This window comes from Arachis ipaensis, chromosome B3 (genome assembly GCF_059453495.1).
Source record: "Arachis ipaensis isolate K30076 ecotype BB chromosome B3, ASM5945349v1, whole genome shotgun sequence".
NCBI classification, from domain to species: Eukaryota; Viridiplantae; Streptophyta; class Magnoliopsida; order Fabales; family Fabaceae; genus Arachis; species Arachis ipaensis.
In genome coordinates, this window is record NC_142438.1 from 16,829,964 (window position 1) to 16,849,383 (window position 19,420).

The following is a 19,420-nucleotide window of genomic DNA, read 5'->3' on the forward strand; positions in this document are numbered from 1 at the left end:
GATCAGCATAGTCTCTACATTAAAATAAAGCAAATCATGAATGTCCCACATCGTACTGCTAAAAACCAGCGCTGTATATTCAAATATATGTTACTGTTATCTGAAAAAAAGGCCACTTTGTAACTGAAGTGTTATAAAACAATTGTCATATCCAAAAAATAACCAGTTGATACTACTTTGTAATTCACAGACAAAATGTTATTACATGAAAAATCTAATGTATGATAATTTCTTTCAACTTAAGAGTATTAAGCTTTTGCAATTTCCAACCCAAAAAATACATTAACGTATTCCCTAAACCCATCATCATTAGCCAAAAAATAAGATTCTCTAATCTTGTGAAAGGTGTGGCAGGTGAGCAAGCTATCAGACCCGGCCTGATGGCACTTCCCAGCAACTTGGTCTACGTGAAGTGTGTCAGCCACCTTTTCCAAACCGCCATAGAGGCCATTGCAGAACCTCATCACATGCTTCACATCGTAAGTATTTCCCCCAAACAGCTCTTTCACAAGCTCCAAGAACTCCTCCAAGCGCGTCGGAAGAACACCCCACGTCAGAATCTTCACCAAATATCCAATATCATAAGCACCATGGAATGTGACCCATGTCAGTGCTTTGTTGAACAGCAGCCCGGATGCTGCTGCCAACTTCGCAAAATGCACCGAAGAAACTCCAGCCACTGCATTGCGTGCAAAGTCGATGCCCTGGCTGCGTAGGAGTGCCACAGAGTCTTTTGCGTGAATGTCACGCATGAGGTTGAAGTCTCGGAAATTGAACTGCCAGATGTAGTGAGTTCTGTTGTTGGTTCCTAGGTCAGGGAGGTTGCCGTGCTCATCGGAGAGAGTGAGTCCAAGCTGGATGATTTTGAGCGCGTCCACATTGGCCTTCATGACTTGGTAAGTTTCCTCTGGAACAAGACTCCGGTAGCTCTTGTTGCGGGGCCGGATTACTACGCCGGGGAATTCAGTGTCAATAGAGACAAATCGATATTTGTCAATAAGGCTGCTTATGATTCGGAACTCGGAATCAGCGTTGGCAGCCCACACTTGCCTGATCACAACGGAACTGTTGGGACTGGGCTCTAGAAGTGGCAGCCGTTCCACAAACCTTGGCTGAGCGGCGCCATAAAAGGGCGGAAAACCAACAACCATGGGCGGTGGGATAAGAAAAACTCTAGGTGGTTGTTGAAGTTGTCCTCGTTCATCATGGATCCTCGTCATTGTTGTATATATGGTCGTCATACTCTATATTACTGAACCCTGGAAAGCAACTCTGTTAACTTCTTAGAAACTGAGAAAAAAGATAGAACAAAAGTATGATTGTTGATCACTTAAGAAGAATAGAAGAGGAAACCAAGATTTTATAAACTAACCGTTTGTTGGACAATATAATAAGCACCAAGAAGATAATATAGAGATGGCTAAGACCTTTTGTTGGACAATACAGTATGAAAGAAGCAAGGAGAGCTACGAGGATTACCAAATCTGAAAGACTTTATATCATTGAAGTTTCTTTTAAAGAAGCAGAAGTTCCAAGAATAAGGGGTCAGGTTCCGTTAAAACTTAAAAGAAACAAAAAAAGGTAAGTAGAAGCTGTCAAGTTATAGTCGTGAATTTTAGAATGCACGTTATAACACTAAGACACTAAATTTCTAGTAAATTTAGGATTTTCACTTACATATTATTGCAAAATTGATTTTAAAATTAAAATATTTTTTGTTTGAAATAAAGAATATATCACATAATATCTTCACAGTATCTTTTCAATATATAATAGAGTGTCAGTATCTTTAGAATACAGAAGAGTATCAAATATCATCTAGAAATAGTTTTGATTATATGATTATTTCCTTATTTAACTAGGAATAGGGTTTTACCGTACAATTATATTAAAAAATTACATTATTGAGTGACTCGTTCTTTTTAAATATATGAATAAACAGATTACTATTTCATCATCATCTTGTCCAAAGTTTGTTCTTCATATTATGGTCAGGCAAAGGATGATGCCAAGAGAAGTGCTTCAGTGCACTCCAGGGGTTCTAAAGGTATTGTTATCATTTTCACTCTGCCATCCTTTTTCAATCTGATGGAAGAGGCTCTTGTAACCAAATGATACTCATATATCTAAATCACAGCAATACATAATCAGCTTTTCATATGATGACGATGAATGTAAAACTTCCAATAGATCATGCAAACTCTTGAATTTTGAGATGATATCTTCAACCTAAGCAAAAAAGAAAGAAAGGAAATTTTCTTAAAAAGAAATTATTTTAAGAAATGTTATGCCACGGACCGGTTTTGTTATGATATTATAGACGATGGCACAAAGAATTTATAAAATCAAATTACTTTTACGAAAAATTGTAAGAGACAAAAATTCTCATAAGTTAAGAAGACCTGAATTTTTATAGATAAAAAAAATTAAATAATAAAATTTTTAATTATTATTTTTATATGAAAGAATTTAATTCTTTATTAATAATTAATTTTAACATTTATTATCTAAAATTTAAAAGAATTTAATGTGTATATTTTTATATTTGATTAGGTGTAAAGTCTGTTGTATAGATAGAAATAATTAATTTTTATGTTTGCTATTTAAAGATAATATTTTTTCTTTCTATTTATATAAAACTATAATTAGATATTAGTATAAAAATTTATATTGATAGTTATAAAATTAACTCAATTTTTTTAAAATAATTGAATCTTGATTCTAATTTTTAATTACAGCATTAGTATTTTCTCTAAATTATATGTAATCAATATTTGAAGAAAGAGAAGAGAAGAGAAAATATAGATTAGAAAGATATATAAACAATAAAAATTTAAAATTAAATAAAAAATATACATATAATAATAATATTTTTAATTTGAATTATATTACCTTGTTAATTTTATTTTTTGTAGAATAGAAAGGTAGAGAATAATAGAGAATGAGAGAAAAGAGAGAGAAAGATAAATAAGAAGAATGAGAGGGGGAGTTTATTAATTTTGGAAAAAAAATTTATTTTAATTGTAATGAAAAATATCTAGTGATGCATTTTAATTTGTCAAATTATTGATATAAATTATATACAGAGTGGAAAGGATAGAGAGAAATAGAAAAAAAAAAGAGGTAGATAAGAGAATGTAGGAAGAGAATTTATTAATTTTAGAGAAAAATATTTCTTCCCAATTTTAATAAGAGAGTGTCATATGATACATTTTAGAGTCGGTGAAGGAACGAGAGAGATAGAAAAAGCGAGAGGGAGGAGGAGAGAATTTTTTAATTTTGGATGAAAAGATTTGATTTCAATTGTAAGAGCATTTTAGTTGTAAAATTAGTAATAATATAATAATAGAGGGAGTTTGTTAGTTTTAGAAAGAAAAAATTTATTCTAATTATAATTTTGGTTTGTCAAATTATTAATATAAATTATAAATTAATAATTATATATAGAGTGAAAATGATAGAGAGAAATAGAAAAAAAAAAAGAGAGATAAACAAGAGAATGTAGGAAGGGAATTTATTAATTTTAGAGAAAAATATTTCTACTCAATTTTAATAAGAGAGTGTCATATAATGCATTTTGGTTATTAAATTAGTTAGTAATATATATATATATAGTTATATTTCAATTTTAATATTTTAATTTTAATTTAATTTAAATATAATTAGAGAATGTCATGTTACACATTTTGATAGTTAAATTTATAATTAGTCATTGATAATGATACATAAGAAAGATAAAAGTGAGTAAAAAATAAGAGCTGAAATAGATTTAGTTTTAAAAATTTTAGGTGTAATTATTTTGTTGGTCCCTATAGTTTTGCGAAATTTTTAATTAGGTCCCTATAATTTTTTTCCTTTTAATTGAGTTCTTGCACCAAAAATTTTTTTAATTGAGTCCCTACATTTTTTTTCCTTTTTATTTGAGTCCCTGCACCAATTTTTTTTAGTTGGGTCCCTATACAATTAAGTCAATTACTACTAAGAGGAACCTAATTGAAAAAAAAAATTTGGTGCAGGGACTCAATTGAAAGAAAAAAAAGTATAGGAACCTAATTGAAAATTTTGCAAAACTATAAGGACCAATAGAATAATTAAACCAAAATTTTATATATAGTATATAGTAAAAATATTTCTTTATCCCCACAAAGTAAATAAATTTAAGCGCAATGTACGTAAATAAAATGAAACACAGAAACCATTACCTGATTACAACATTTCAAAATTGGTTACGTGCATGTCTTTTTTTTATTACTATGTAATCCGTGGGAGCCAACCACGATTTCTAAGTGTATATAAGCCGTTGCTACCTGGCACGGTTTACGTGTGAGGAACATTGATCATAAACCTTTGGAGGCAACCACGATTTATGAAGGGAGATAAATGTGCATAAAACCTTGTAAGTAACAACGGTTTATGAAGGACTTTGAATAGGCATAAACCCTTGTTAGCTGCCATGGTTTATGAGGAGAGGAATTCTATATATATGTGAGTGAGATTCAAGCTGCTGAAGAGATCATTATCACAATGGCAAGTGAGGAAGAGAGTTTTCTTGTTTTAGTGCATTGCTCTGGGAAAATCAAAAGAAGCAAAAAATATGGTGTGAAGTTCATTGACAGAGAACCATTAAGTGTATTCATCAGTTCATCAAGCACTTTGTCAGATGTGAAGAACAGCATCCTGCAGAAGTTTGGGGTATTTGGGAGAAGGTACCTCAGGAGATGAATAAGGCTCCCACACGAACTGCATCGGAGAAGGTAACGTTAGTTAAGACCATAGGAGTAAACACGAACGACTACTTGTAAGAGCAATAACTAAACGACTCACATCATGAAAACGCAACCTATCCAAAGAAAGGCGTGCAGCCACCACTTTCTGACCCACTGCATCGTTTCTCGGTAGATATGTAGTCCACCTACAAGTTTCATTGAATGAATGTCATAACGAACAACAACACAGGTAATTGAACTAGCTATGCACGGAAAATAATAAACCGTACCTGGATGCAAGCGGAAACCCGAACACATCAAAACTACTAGGCCTCAAACTGGGAAACCTCCAGAAAATCCAAGACTGTAAAAGCTATAGTGGACCGGCCAAGTTAACAACGTTTTTGTTTGTCCCACGATAAAGACATCTATACAACCAGGCCAGTGCAGCCGACCCCAGCTATATCGGCCCAAGTCTTCCATCGATGCCAAATAAGGCAACCACCGAAGGTGAACCCGGTTTGCATTCTTGTCCGCAAACAGATAAGAGGACAACAACATCAGAATGTAAGCATGCGCGTATATACGCACAGTCTCTTCACTAGCATCTGCTGGGAGAACCCGAAACCTCTCATGGAACCATGTGTAGCACACTGTCATCTACTTGATTTTATTCTGCAGAGGTAACTCTCCAAACAACTGGCAAAACCACACTCATGCGGGTCTTCCATTCTCCATCAGATTCTCAAACTCAGTCAGGCACCCACTAACGGGCCCCCATCGATGGGCAAACCCAGCTGATAGGCCACATCTTGCAAAGTGATAGTGCACTCCCCAAACGGCATGTGGAAGGTGTGGGTCTCAGAACGCCACCTCTCAATGAACGCGCTAAGTAGAGGCTCATCAACCCAGAATCACTGACTGTTCAGCCTACGATCAATACTAATAACAGCAAATATAATTTAAAAAAGTAGTTATACACCCACATTGGTTTTATATTTTCTCTAATAATAACAATAGTTCTAATAATAACCACAATAACAAAATTAACAATACCAACAGGAATAACAATACTGACAACAACAATAATTAGAATACTACCAACAACAATAATAACAATACTAACAAGTCACATTAATAATAATAATATGAATAATGATAACAATAAACTTATTTAACTAACCTCTTGTTCGATGTATCCAGCCACATGCGCAACACCATTTAACCGGTACATGCGACCTTCGTCTTCCATCGGTCCACCACCCAACTGATTCAAAACCTCAAACCGGCCCCTAAACCTCAAAGCTCTCCGAATTCTCTCTCAACCACCCAACTTCACAAAATTTGCTATGGCTCAAATGTGATCCGCCATGACCAGCAGCGGCTTCTATTTAAAGTTGAAACACCACCGTTTACATAGAAAGTGAAACAGGACATACACATAAGGTACTTCCATTTGTTGTAATTAGGTAAAGGTTTCTATGTTTTATTTTATATAGGTACATTGCCCTAAATTTAATCCCATCAACTTTATTTATTTTCTTGGTTCACAACATTTATATACAAATAAAAAGAAAAAAGATTAAATGACTTTATTATATTATAAAATATTATATTAATTATTTAATAAAAATAATTAAGTAAATAATATATAAAAACTAATAATAATAATTTAATTAATTTGAATAATTTCAATTTCTCAAAGTGTTATTTCCATTCAACTTTTTTTCTGTTCTCTATCTTTTTTTTTCCTAGTTTAAAAATTGTTTAAATATCTAATATTGTCCTCCGCTTCCTTCTCCTGAACGTTATTTTGCTTTAGTGACTGTATGAATGTGTGATTGTTACTTCCATTTCTAAGAGTAATATCTTCCATTCAAATATATTAAGGTAAAAATTCAGGTGTAATTAACTTCACGTAAAGTTGATAATTGAGGGGTCGTTAGATGAAAATTTGGTCAAATCAGTCCAATTATTTAATCGCTCTCAACTATCAATTTTACACGAAGTTGACTACACTTAAGTTTTCACCATATATTAACTTCACTCTACCAACTCTGATTCTTTTTATATGGTTTTATTTAAGATTTTCTTAATGAAGTGAGAGTTAGTTTATATATATTAAAAAAATTAAACTCTTATGTCCTATATTGTATGTTTCTTTTTTCTTTATTCATGTGATTAATTTTGGACAATGCTATTGTGCTATAATTTCTTTTTTTCGGTAGATGCTAAAATGAGTTAGTTGTGTCTAGAGAGAAACGCGTGTTGTTGTTGCTGCCAAAAGCAGAGACAAGACCTCAATCAAATCAGCAATAATAAAAATCTATCTAAACTGATACAGATGCAGTGTGTTTATATTATGGAGTGACATAATTAATATAGATTAATTTATTCTTAATTATGCTAATAATTGGGTTGAATTTTTTTTAGATTGGACTTTTATTTTTTTTAAGTGGTCTGAATTAAAAATGTGTATACTTGATCCAAGATATTTTGGCATAAAACTTTTTAATAATAATAATAATAATAATAATAATAGAAGATTAACAAGAATTAGCATAAATAAATTTATTATGAAAAAAATTGCATAACAATTATCATGAATGAAAATAATAAGAATGAATTATAAGTTATAACTTAAATGATATAATCTTCTTATACTTATTTAAAAGAGGAATGCTAAGGGGCCAGCAATTTTAGTATTTTGTAACCATCAATTGGTCATCAATAGTATTTTTAATAGTGTGAGATTACATCTAATGATGAAAAATTACTCACTTTTGTTTTGATGGTTAAGTGTTGGCCAGAAAATACAAAAGTTGCTGATTTCCTAGATTTTTCCTATTTAAAAATGGTTAATTTAAGTTTTTTTATTTAAAAAAAATAAATTAATAATTATAAATAATAATATTTATAATTTATTATTAATAAATAATATTTATTATGATAAAAATTTATATATAATTATTTTCATATAAAATTAATAAATATTAACTATGAATGAAGACGTCTTCAAGGAAGGGAGTTTTCATGAATCATTATTAAAAAAAAAAAAAACTTATTTTTTCTTCGTTCCAAACACGGCACCCATATAAAGTCTACGAAAAAGAGAGAAAGAAAAGGCAATAGAAAATAGATGCGATGATTAATCCCAAATCCGAATGAAATTAATTGGTGGAAGGAGGAAGGTCTCCATCTGGCATTATTCCGACACGGCGCAGCACTACACTTAACTTGGAATCTTCAACTCAATAATAATAATTCGAAATCCACAAGGAAAGCAAACTGAACTGAAAACGATGGACAAAGTCATGACATTGTCCGATGCGGCGGGCTTGGGCCGACGGGCCGGCCCACGTTCTCCTTCCTCGTCTTCCATCCTTCCCTACAACCTCCCTCTTCTCGCCGCCCTCCTCGCCTGCGCCCTCGCCCAGTTCCTCAAGATCTTCACCACCTGGTCCGTACACATTCCTTTCTTTCCTCTTTTAACCCTTCAATTGTTCGACCTCACTCTCATAATTATTCGTCCGTGCAATATTTCAACTCTGTTTTTCTCGTATCAATTGGATCAAGGTATTTACTTTTGGTTGGGTTTTAACATAGCTGTGACTGAAGATTAGTTGAATTTAGATTAGCCTATTTTGTTTTGGTAGATGAATGTGCAAATCCATATTGGTGTGCTTGTATAGGTGCTTATTGTGTTACATTTGGGCAAATTGGACTCATTTCCTTCAATTTTTACATGGTGCTTAGTCTCATTTCTTATAGTATACAGAGGTATCCAATGTAATATTACTTAAATCTCAAGGATGTCATAGTCCACCTTTCGAATTGAAATGGTGTTGATGCATGTAAGTCTTGGATGAAGAATGTAATGTGTTATAATGATGACAAAAAGGGACCTTGTTCATAAGTCCTTGTAGTACATACCTCTTACTTTTATTTGAGAGTGATTGTGGATTAGTTACTCTCCCAATCCTTTTTGTTTCAAATTTTCTATGGTTTTGTGAATTTGAAGGTAATGTGTATACTTTTGTAGGAAGCCCAGTTTTCGTAGCATCCTTGAGCTTCATGCGTGAAATCAATCTACTTTGAATTTGCATTTTGGATAGTATACCTGAAGAATTTTTTTGTTATATACCATAGTTCTGATGTATGAGGAATATGAGCTCATTTTTTCTCCCAAAATTTTCTCCTAGATACTCAGGTATAAGGAAAAGAGATGGGATACTAAAAGGATGCTTGATTCTGGTGGAATGCCTTCATCGCATTCTGCAGCGGTGTCAGCACTAGCAATGGCTATAGGTCTCCAAGAAGGAACAGGGTCATCCGCATTTGCAATTGCTGTCGTCTTGTCATGTATTGTATGTCAATCATCGCTGATAAATTCTTTTAGTTTTGCTCATGTTTTATTACTTTTTCTCTTCTGATATACTTTTCATTATTAGTTCTGATATGAATGGAGTATAGTTAACTTAACATATGTGCTCTTATGGTTTTATGTGTGAATGTTCTTTTATATGCTGTGTATGTGTAATGAATCCGGATGTCACACTTGAATTCTTTCAAAACGTTAGATACTCTATACCAAATTATTAACGTCCTCCAAAAATACATTCTGCTAGCAGATTCAGCATTTCCATTGTGATTTTCTGGTGGTTTTATTGGTTGAAATATGGGTAAATGACTATTTGCCGAAAAAAAATTCAGTTTCTAACAAAATGACTTCCAAAAGATTAATGTGACATCGTGGTCTAACAAAATGTACCAAAAGATGGTTTGGTGCAACTTGTCAGACAAAGTAAATCTTTGGGGAGCCACAATGTCATTTCAATCTTTTGGGGGGGTTAAAATGGTGGTGAATATTTAATGGTATAAAGTATCTAGGTTTGGAATTCACTTCTTGTACCTTTCCTTTTTTTTTTTATGAAGCATTAGAAAGCGTAATCTTGTGTAGTATGCTGATTACCACAGAGAGAAAATTAGGAATGGCATCCTTGAATAATGAATCATGATTCGTTATCTTTGTATATTATACAGTTTCATGTAAAAAGTTGGAAAAGTTTCTTTACTGCTCTTTCTATTTTATGTGTGGATTTAAACTCTATATGTTTACTGTCTCCATGGTATGGGATTATTAATCTGTAGCCTTCATTTGGTATTCATCTCTTGGTTTTCTCACATGATTGTTCTGACAAACATACTGATAATTGGGGGCTTTTTTCACTATCCGCTATTTATTTATGTTGCTGTTGTGATTTTCCCCTCTTTTTATGGGTATCTTCAGCATTTCAATGTTTTCACTTCAATTGGATGGGATAATTATTTCTTATCTAACTTTGATAGGTAATGTATGATGCCTCAGGAGTTAGACTTCATGCAGGTCGGCAGGCAGAAGTAAGATTTTTTCCTTGGTAGCATCGCTTTCTTGCTTTGACATTTACCCTTAAGTTCTTATATTATAAATTTCACATATTGCTTTGTGGCACAAAATAATGCCAACATTCACTGCAGTTGCTGAATCAAATTGTGTGTGAGCTACCACCAGAACATCCTTTATCCAGTTGCAGACCTCTGCGTGATTCACTTGGCCATACTCCACTTCAGGTGGGTTCTTACAGTGTTTCCCTTTTATGTCTGGTACTTTGGTTGCCTTAGGCTTCGATTCTTTGAATACCATTGATGAAATAGCTTAGGATTACACGCATGCCATTATGCAACAAATATTTAAGACTAACTCATGACCAGAACTTATTATTGTGTATTGTTTGCCAATTAAAATGCTAAAGCCATCCCTTTCTTTACTGTGTTTAATTTTCAAATTGCATGCATAACTTCAGCGTGAAAATTAATGCTGCTAGATCTAAGATCTTCTTGCAATTAAAACTAATCAAATTCTTCTTTATAGTCTGCCCTTTTCTCACTTTCCAGTAAAAAACGAATGAATCTCAATGATTTTCCAAGGCTGCAAGCTATCTATGCAGTTATTAAAGTAAAAAGTAAATTACACTGACCTTATATGAGATTAGGTAATAATTCACAAGTAACCATTGACCCTCTTTTCCAGTGGTCGGATAAGTACCTTTTGTCCATTGACTTGTCATGCTTAGACTGATCTCTCTACAAGGGAGGTCAGTCTTATTGTCGTGCTTGTAATGAGGTCTGTGTACTGTACTACTGTTTACTGGAATGCTCAATGCTATATTTCACATAATACAAGTATATCATATGTGATATCAACTAAACCTAAGGGCTAAGGAGATGTTGGTCCTTATTGTAATTATGTACAAGTTGAAAGTAAATTAACGTAATTTACTCCTAAAAATTAATCCCCATCTAGTTCCTAAATCCTAATTGAGTGTTGCTGCTTAGATTCCACAATTCACTTCACTTCATTTGTGCTACCAAATGCTATGTCAGTTGTAAATTTTTATTTTGAGTGAACACTCAAATTGGTCTCCAAAGAACTTCAGTAGAACACTTTGGTCCTCTAACAAATTTTTATTCTTTAGAAGTTCTCGTAAATTACTCCTGTCGGATATGGTAGTCCTTTCGTCAGTTTCAATTAAATTTTTAATATGCATGTTGGACAATAAGTAGTAAATAAATTTTATTAATTATAGGTTCCATAAAATATCACTATAAGACAAATTAGTCTCCATCAAAATGACAGCGAGACCAATCTGTCTGACAGGAGTAATTCCCGAGGACTTCTAGAGAATAAAAAGGTTTTAGAACGAAAGTGACTGATCTAAAATTCCTTGGGATCCAATTTAGGTGTTTATTCTCTCTTTTCTTTTGTGGCCAATTTATTTGCTTGAATTCGACCAATTAGTTGGGTTTATTCTATCTGCTTCTGTCTCATTAGTGAATGCGTACATGAATAACCACTCTTCTATTTTGAACAGGTTTTTGTCGGTAGCATATTGGGATGCATAATAGCATTTTTGATGAGAGGCCCCCATTAATATTCTGTGTGATGATGATCGATACTAATTCATTAGTCCAATCACAAGTGTTACTTCGTAGCCAACACAAAATCATCGTCCAAAGGGCATGAAAGCCTGTTGTTGTTCCAAGCTTCTTTAGGGTAAACTGGTTCTGATGGTTCACCTCGGTGTTGAGAGATCCTGCTTCCTGATTTTTTGGACGTTCCAACTTCTCTTGTATGCGTTAATTAGTTCATCCTTTAAGTGTTAGCTATTGCAGTATAGGTTAATTTTTATTGAACACCATTTGATATAAACTATGGTCTTTCCATTGTGAAATTCACAAGCTGTGGAGGTTGGTTTTTGTGTTTGACTATAAATGTAAATCTAGTTTGTGATATATGATTATGAGTTTGTCTATAATTGTGAATTTTGTTTTAATTATATATATGTAAATATCGTTTGTATGTTCGGATTATTTGATCGTGCTTCTAATTATTTCACTCTTGTTCGAAAGATATTTTTTCCTAATAAGAAATTTTTTAAATGTACTATTAATAGTATAAAATGATTTATACAGCAATTTAGTTGTATTTTGATTTTGAATGGCCATTTATATTTTTTATGATATGACAAATACATAATTTGAAAGTATATTTTTTATTTTTAAAATTTGTTAAAAATATTCATAAGATTTATTTTGTTTTAATTTTGTTTCAGAAATTTTTGATTTATATCAAATATATCCTTATGGCTAATTTTTTAAAAAATTTATAATCAAAAACAATAATTTTACAAGAACAATTATCATCACAAGTAAATCAGAGATAGTTGTCATGTATTATTGCTGGATTAGTCCTAAATCTTTTGAAAATTTAGCTATCAGTTATATTTGATGTAAATCGAAAATTTTTAAAACAAAATAAAACTTATGGATAATATTAAAATTTTTGACAAATTTTAAAGATAAAAAATATACTTTATCTTTGTATAATTAATATCGTTGATTTTTTTAACAATTTGGAATTTTGGAGTGCATATCATAATTAAGTTCTAAAATTGTATGAAGTTTGAAAAAAGTTAATGGACGGTCCTGATTCACTTTAAACTAAGCACATCAACGACTCTCTCCACGCTTCTTCTAAATCTCTTCTCCCAAACAGGTCCTAGATTGCAACCTTGCTCGGAGAAGAAACCTATCAAAATTCAAATTACGAAAATGGAGGGAAACGACCCCGTTCCACTTCCTCTCTGATCTGCTCCTATTCCAACCCCAAATTCTCAATTCCAAACCCTAATTCAATTCTCTTTTCTTCTTCTCTTCTGCTGTTGCTGCTATGGCGGAAAATCTAAGCCCGAACCCAACCATGGCCGGCCAGAAGCAGAGGCTTCCCATGGCCGCTCGCATCCAGTCCCCTACCAGCCCCTTCTTCTTGGGTTCCAATGATGACAAACTGGAACGCGCCCAGGCACGCGCTGCACGTGCGGCCGCCATCCGCCGCAAGAACGTCGCCGCCAACTTGAACTCCCAATCCTCTGACGCTAACTCCGACCCGTGCCTCAACAAGCAGCAGATCCTCGATTTGTTCAAGAACTGCATCAAGCTCGCCAGCGAAAATGTAAGACAGACAGAAAAAGAATAAGAAAAAGTTCTACTAGTTGAACTGAATTGTGTTTTGATTTTTCTTTTTCCGAAAAATGTTTCTTCGTTGCAGAAAATTAATCAGAAAAACACGTGGGAGTTGAATTTGATTGACCACATAACTGATATTATCAAGGCTGGAGAAGAAGATGGAGATGTGGAGACTAATTTTCAGAAGGTGCGTGTGCGCTTAATTCGTGCATACTCAGTTTTCCGATGTTGTTATAGCTAACTATTCGATTCAAAAAATTGTTATTACTGCGAAGAATATGTATGAGTGAGGTTATGTGTGCGCAAATGGGGCTAATTAGCGACACATGTAACAATGGCTACAATAATCCATTAGGTATGTAGAGTTTGTCAATGTTTATATATCATATCTCAGTTTAATCATTTATAAAGTTTGTTATATTGCAATGATGCCACTAAAAGTAATTCCAAATCTATATGCAATGAGCATTGGTTCACTCTGCTTCTAGATTCTGCAGAACTTGTCCTTGTTTATGAATTGCACTGATGAACTACGGCAGTGATTGTACAACAATTTGGCAGCAGTGGTTCTAAAATCTTAGTTATGCATGTGTAGTCTGTGTATATTCATTTTGAGTTTGTTTGTGCAGGCAAGCTGCACTCTTGAGGCTGGAGTCAAAATTTATTCATTAAGGGTTGATTCAGTGCATTCTGAGGCATATAAAGTACTTGGCGGGATGAATAGAGCTGGCCAAGAAGCTGAGCAAGGTTTCAATTATCACCCTCTCTCTTCAAGCTTCAATTCTACTATTTCTGTTCTCCTCTTTCCTTCTTTGGCTTATGTAGTCAGTTACTGAGTTTACTTTGCGGGTGGGGTCTTTGGGAATTGCTCCTCTTAATCATTGTTTAGCAAGTGCTATAATTTCTAACTAACCCTTGATTTTCTAATATTTTGTTCTGTATGGGTTATAAGGTTAAATTCATGTTGTCAGATGCAGATGCTACAGTGGAGGGTGATAACACTGAAAATGGAAAAGAAAGAAGCAGGAAAGAGACGGACAAAAAGGTCAATAATCTTTGGATCTCCGGACTTGTCTGGTTAATCATATTATTTGAATAGTTGTAACAGTAGTTTGCTCATGCAGTTGTCACCTTTGTCAACATTGGAATCATCTTTTGAGGCTCTTAACGTGAAGAAGTTTGATGGTGATTTCTAATCCCTTTTTATGGTCCATGTTTTGTTTGAAGTGTGTCCTGGGTTCTGATTGTGCTGAAAATGCATATGTTTTTGCAGCTGCATTTGTTGTGGATCCCCTCTACCGTCAGACAACGGCAAAATTTGATGAAGGTGGAGCCAAGGGTCTTTTAATGAATAATCTTGGTGTATATGGTGGATGTAGGGTGCTCTTTGATTCACTAGAGGTGCCTGCAAAATGCATGACAAGTAAAAATCAACATGATATATCAGATACTATTGATCTTTCTTTTGCCAAGGGTGAGTTACTTTTTGAATGATCTGGTGAAACTGCTGTTAATTACATCTAAATACATTCAACATAGCTGATGATAAGTTGGTGACTGACTTTTGGTAATAGATTGTGTTGAGCACATGGTGCTGGAAGTTCGTATGAAGGATGAAATTTCTCCAACTCTCAGGACTATAGTGAACCAATTTGATGAAAGTAACAGAAGGCCCACCGATTTTCAATTTCATGGCCAAAATACAGCTGAAGAGATGGAGATGCCTTTTGACTGTGAAATGAGGGCCGACACAGAAGAGCATGAGAACTGCATGGCCTGGAGTGATGATCATGATGAGCCAACAGTTGCTGATTTGGGATCTAATGACTTCGTATCCAATGATGCTGATCCAAGTTTTCCTGATTACCCTCAGGTTTCTTGTGTTTCAGCCCTATTAATCTCTAATGATTGATTGCCTTGGATGAATTTTAAAAGCTTTCTATTGATATTTAGTATGGATGGACATATTTAAATAAATTCAAAATATTGTAGGAAAATGGGCTATTTTCTTCTCAAGACCCTGATACGGACGACAGATTTGGTAATGTTGATAGTTTCCTATTTTTGAGTCTGGGTTTTAGTTCAAAACAAAATGCATGGGCAGGCCCTGATCATTGGAAATATCGAAAATCTAAAGGTGCGTTTGAAGGCCAGCAACAACCTCGAATAATGCTTTTGTGTCTCTAAATTTCAGATTTTCAGTATGGTAATTTCCTTAGTATCTGTTTTGTAGTCTCAGACGTTCATCCTCCTTCTGAAAATGGATCAGCCCTAAAGACTAGGGCGCCAAGGAGTAAGAAACAGAAAGAAATTGATTTAGATTTCACAGTTTTCCTTGAGAAGGAAATGTTAGATATATTTAATCCTCCCAAGAATCCGAAAACATTGCTGCTCCCCGAGAGCAGAATCCCTTGCAATACAAAACTTCCGGAGGACTGCCACTACCAGCCAGAGGATCTTGTTAAATTATTTCTTCTGCCTGATGTGAAGGTAGTTTCTTCAAGATAGAAATTATTTCCAAAGTTCTTTTTCTGGAGTAATATTTATTTAAATCTCTGATGAGTTCTATTATTTTTCTAGTGTCTCGGGAGGAGGGCAAAAAGGCTCTCAGGTACAATGCTGTGCTATTGCTAATTTGTGACTACCATAATTTCTATCTTCAGTATCATATTATGTTTGGATTGTCAATACATGCTTGGATATTTTCATCTTTCTCCTGATTTTATTTCAAATTCCATGCGTGTGTAGATGAATCTAGAGAACAATGCAATAATGAGTCATTCCCTTCCTGGGATAATGGAAGTTTTTGTGGTGGTGAGCCTGGTGATTATGAAGGTGATGTTCATAGTGACATAGAGGACTCTGACACGCTTGTTAGTCAGCCTCGTCAGGTGAGTTAGGAACTTTTGTTGAATATTTATGCACTAGTTATTGATATGAGACCATTTCATATATTATCATAGATGTTGATGAAGGTGTAATGGCGTTTGTCGACGCATGTACTACTCATCATTAGTCTTTAATCAAATCATTGCTGTTAGAAGCATATGCTCATTATGAATAATACAGGTAAATAAAATTGAAGTCCAGTACGACAAAACTTCCAAGCAAGTTAATGTTCAGGAACTGAAAATTACTCTTTGGAACCATGTTCAAGAATCTGCTAACCTGTCTTTTGAGGTATGCTAATATTTCTACTCCATCACTTAAAAATCTTCCTCGCACAATGAGTTTGCTTCCTGATTTATGTTGTTATTTTGCACTGCTAACAGTGCATATTTGCTTCACTATTCTATAGTTCAGTAGATAATGAATGTAGTTTCTTTCTGTCTTTGCTGTTGAGTAATTTCTAATTTTTGCATTGACATGATTTTTTTTTTTACCCTTTCTACACTGCATAGGGTCAAAAAGAAACAGTATCTTTCAGAAGTGTATTGGCCAACTTTCCTACTGAGTGCAATGCTGCTGCAACTATTAGTGACATCTCTCCCCATTTGTGCTTCATATGTTTGCTGCATCTGGCAAATGAGAAAGGATTGAGCATTCAAGGCTACCCCAGCTTGGATGATCTAGCCATATGCATTCCAAATATTTAGATTCTTCTTTTTTCACCCAATTTCCCTTGATTTGGGAATTAGAACATAGTCTGGTAGGTGACTCCTACAATTTCTATGCACTGTGCTTTGTCAGATAGATATTTTGAAGAATCTGCATTTCATTGTTTCCTCTTTTATTCTCCAAAGCTTTTTTATTCTTCAGAAATTGCTTTTGTTTCCCCCATGTTCATAGACATCACATCATGGTGATGAACTTTCTCATTCAACTTTGGATGATAGTTAACAGTTTAAGTTTAACAGATAAATATTGTATTATAGATAACAATTAAGTTGTTCAAAGTTTCTCATTTCTGCCTTGAATCTTCAGGTGGGGAGTTTACATGTTAACCACGTTCAATGAAGCATTGAAGTTGCAAGTTTGCTTTTGCCTTGAATCTTGGCTGTGCAAATACTAGTTTGGTTATGGTGGTTTAATTCTTTGACCTTTGATGATGTTTACATCTCCATTCATGCTCATTGTATTATTATATTATTTGCTTTCATGAGCATTGCCAGTGGTTGTGCAAATACGCCATTCATTCATGGATGTATGAATGGTTGTAATTGCCGCTAAATGCTACATTCTATAGAGTGGTTCGCTCTATCGTGTAGATTGAGATTTGAGAATCTGTTATACTTATCTCTCGCGAAATTTGAATTCTATCTTCTGATTTTGTCCTGTATCCTTTTTAAATAAACAACTTGAAAAATCGTAAAAGCATTAACTATAGATCGAACCCTTTTGTTTCTGTATTTTTGTAATCAGTTTATTGGAATGTAAGGACTATAAAAGTTCCTAAGATAATAACTACCTATGATGTACGGACACTGACACGGGACACGATACGACACGGGACACGCCGACACGTGAATTTTAAAATCTTACATGACACGAGGACACGCATATATATGAAATATAAAGTATTTTTTAGATAAATTGTAATGATATTTTGATATTTTATTAATATTAAAATATAAATTAAAATTTTTAATTATTTTTAATGTCTTATTTTATTTATATCAAGTATTTAAAATATTTTTTGTTTTAATAAATAATAATATATACGATATCTAAATTTATTTTAAGAATATATGTTAAGAATAAGACTGGACACGTGGACACGTGATGGTATTTAGGTGTGTCCAGGCGTGTCCAGAGAAGAATTTTTTTATTTTTTATTAAGACACGGTTGGACACAGCAAACACGCGTGTCGGACGAATGTCGGTGAGTGTCGTGTCCGAAATGTGTCCAACACGCGGACACGATAATTCAACGAAGTGTCCGTGCTTCATAGATAAATTCACAAGTGACAGGACTCACTTTTATTGTGAGCATACTTCAAGATAATATCTTAAGAGAATTCTTTAAAAGGAAATACATAGAATTTTGTTACCTCCCAACATTGATTGTAACTGCCAAAATTTTGAATTTTAAGTATAGACATCACAATTTTACTCATTAATCTTGCACTTTAAAGCCCATAAATTTAAACATCATAAAATTAATGGTTAAAATTGTGATATATATATATATATATATTGAACCCAAAATTTGATTATCATTATTGAAAATATAGAAAGATTATTATTCTATGTAGTATCTACTTTTACTTAAGTATATTAAATAAGAAAAAAATATATTTTTCGTCTTTAATATTTGTGATTTTTTATAAAAATATCTCCGATGTTTTAGTTCATTCAATTTTGTTACTAATGTTTTTGATTTGTTCAAAATTATCTATGAACGTTTTTAATTTCGTCTCTAACATTTTACATAAAATTAACATCCAGGATTAATTTTGACACAAATCGAAAATGTTAGGAATAAAATTAAATACAACTAAATGTTAAAGATAATTTAAAAAAAAAATCGTAAATGATAGAGACAAAAAGTTGACTTTGCCCTTAAATAAAAATACTTTTCTACTACTGAAAATAGAATGTAAAATCCATAAGCTTTCGTACTGGAGGTGTGTTTTCAACTCAATAAAGATAACATAGACGCGGAAATTATTTATATTTTTCTTTGCCAATCAATAATTTTTCCTATCCACCAAAAGAACAAAACAAAGAATAAATGATCATTTGTATCTATAAAAAATGAAAACAGACATATGTATCCACACTAGATCAAAACTAAACTTGTATTCACGCAAGATGTCCTTCGTGTGACAAAAGTACCTACGTGGCACTCCAACCCTCCAAAGACAGGGTACTTTTGTCACACGGATCTTGCGTGGATACAAGTTTAATTTCGATTTAGTGTGAGTACGTATGTCATCGTTTTCATCTTTCATGGTACAAATGGTCATTTATTCACAAAACAAATCAACGATTGCCCGTGTTCTCTTTATCAATGTCACAACTCACAACACATGATCGAAAATCCATCTCAAACTTTCAAAGAAAATAGTGAACCACAGCTAAATTCTATAATGTTTCTCCTTTAGTAATATATTATTATTACAGAAAAATTCAACAATATTTCGCCATTAGTAATATGCAAAACTTACATATTACCACTAAAATCAGAATTATGTTGATCCTGCTTA

At 33.3% G+C, this 19,420-nt stretch overlaps 2 protein-coding genes and 1 pseudogene across 2 annotated transcripts; 2 read left to right on the top strand and 1 right to left on the bottom strand.

Annotated features, from left to right (window-relative positions):
- Nucleotides 1-248: 248 nt before the first annotated feature.
- Nucleotides 249-1,241, bottom strand: LOC107632724 (putative CCR4-associated factor 1 homolog 11 pseudogene; annotated as a pseudogene).
- A 6,523-nt stretch (nucleotides 1,242-7,764) lies between these two features.
- Nucleotides 7,765-12,116, top strand: LOC107629989 (Acid phosphatase/vanadium-dependent haloperoxidase-related protein). The gene is made up of 5 exons (XM_016332974.3): nucleotides 7,765-8,166; nucleotides 8,917-9,073; nucleotides 10,056-10,106; nucleotides 10,224-10,316; nucleotides 11,618-12,116. The coding sequence occupies exons 1-5, from the start codon at nucleotides 8,009-8,011 to the stop codon at nucleotides 11,675-11,677; spliced, it is 519 nt and encodes a 172-aa protein (XP_016188460.1). The 5' UTR covers nucleotides 7,765-8,008; the 3' UTR covers nucleotides 11,678-12,116.
- Nucleotides 12,117-12,809: 693 nt separating this feature from the next.
- EMB2795 (condensin complex subunit) lies at nucleotides 12,810-17,519 on the top strand. Its single transcript, XM_021118292.2, has 14 exons — nucleotides 12,810-13,257; nucleotides 13,354-13,458; nucleotides 13,901-14,018; nucleotides 14,243-14,316; nucleotides 14,396-14,456; nucleotides 14,545-14,745; nucleotides 14,846-15,144; nucleotides 15,264-15,408; nucleotides 15,505-15,761; nucleotides 15,852-15,882; nucleotides 16,020-16,162; nucleotides 16,341-16,451; nucleotides 16,673-16,920; nucleotides 17,196-17,519. The coding sequence occupies exons 1-13, from the start codon at nucleotides 12,976-12,978 to the stop codon at nucleotides 16,865-16,867; spliced, it is 2,022 nt and encodes a 673-aa protein (XP_020973951.1). The 5' UTR covers nucleotides 12,810-12,975; the 3' UTR covers nucleotides 16,868-16,920; nucleotides 17,196-17,519.
- The last annotated feature ends 1,901 nt before the right edge of the window (nucleotides 17,520-19,420 follow it).

Excerpts from the sequence above, each read along its gene's own strand:
- LOC107629989 (XM_016332974.3), top strand. The coding sequence starts at position 8,009 with ATGGACAAAGTCATGACATTGTCCGATGCGGCGGGCTTGGGCCGACGG. Across the intron at positions 8,167-8,916 it reads CTCAAGATCTTCACCACCTG|GTATAAGGAAAAGAGATGGG; the intron begins GTCCGTACACAT and ends CTAGATACTCAG. Across the intron at positions 10,107-10,223 it reads ATGCAGGTCGGCAGGCAGAA|TTGCTGAATCAAATTGTGTG; the intron begins GTAAGATTTTTT and ends CATTCACTGCAG.
- EMB2795 (XM_021118292.2), top strand. The coding sequence starts at position 12,976 with ATGGCGGAAAATCTAAGCCCGAACCCAACCATGGCCGGCCAGAAGCAG. Across the intron at positions 13,459-13,900 it reads TGGAGACTAATTTTCAGAAG|GCAAGCTGCACTCTTGAGGC; the intron begins GTGCGTGTGCGC and ends TTGTTTGTGCAG. Across the intron at positions 14,317-14,395 it reads GGAAAGAGACGGACAAAAAG|TTGTCACCTTTGTCAACATT; the intron begins GTCAATAATCTT and ends TTGCTCATGCAG.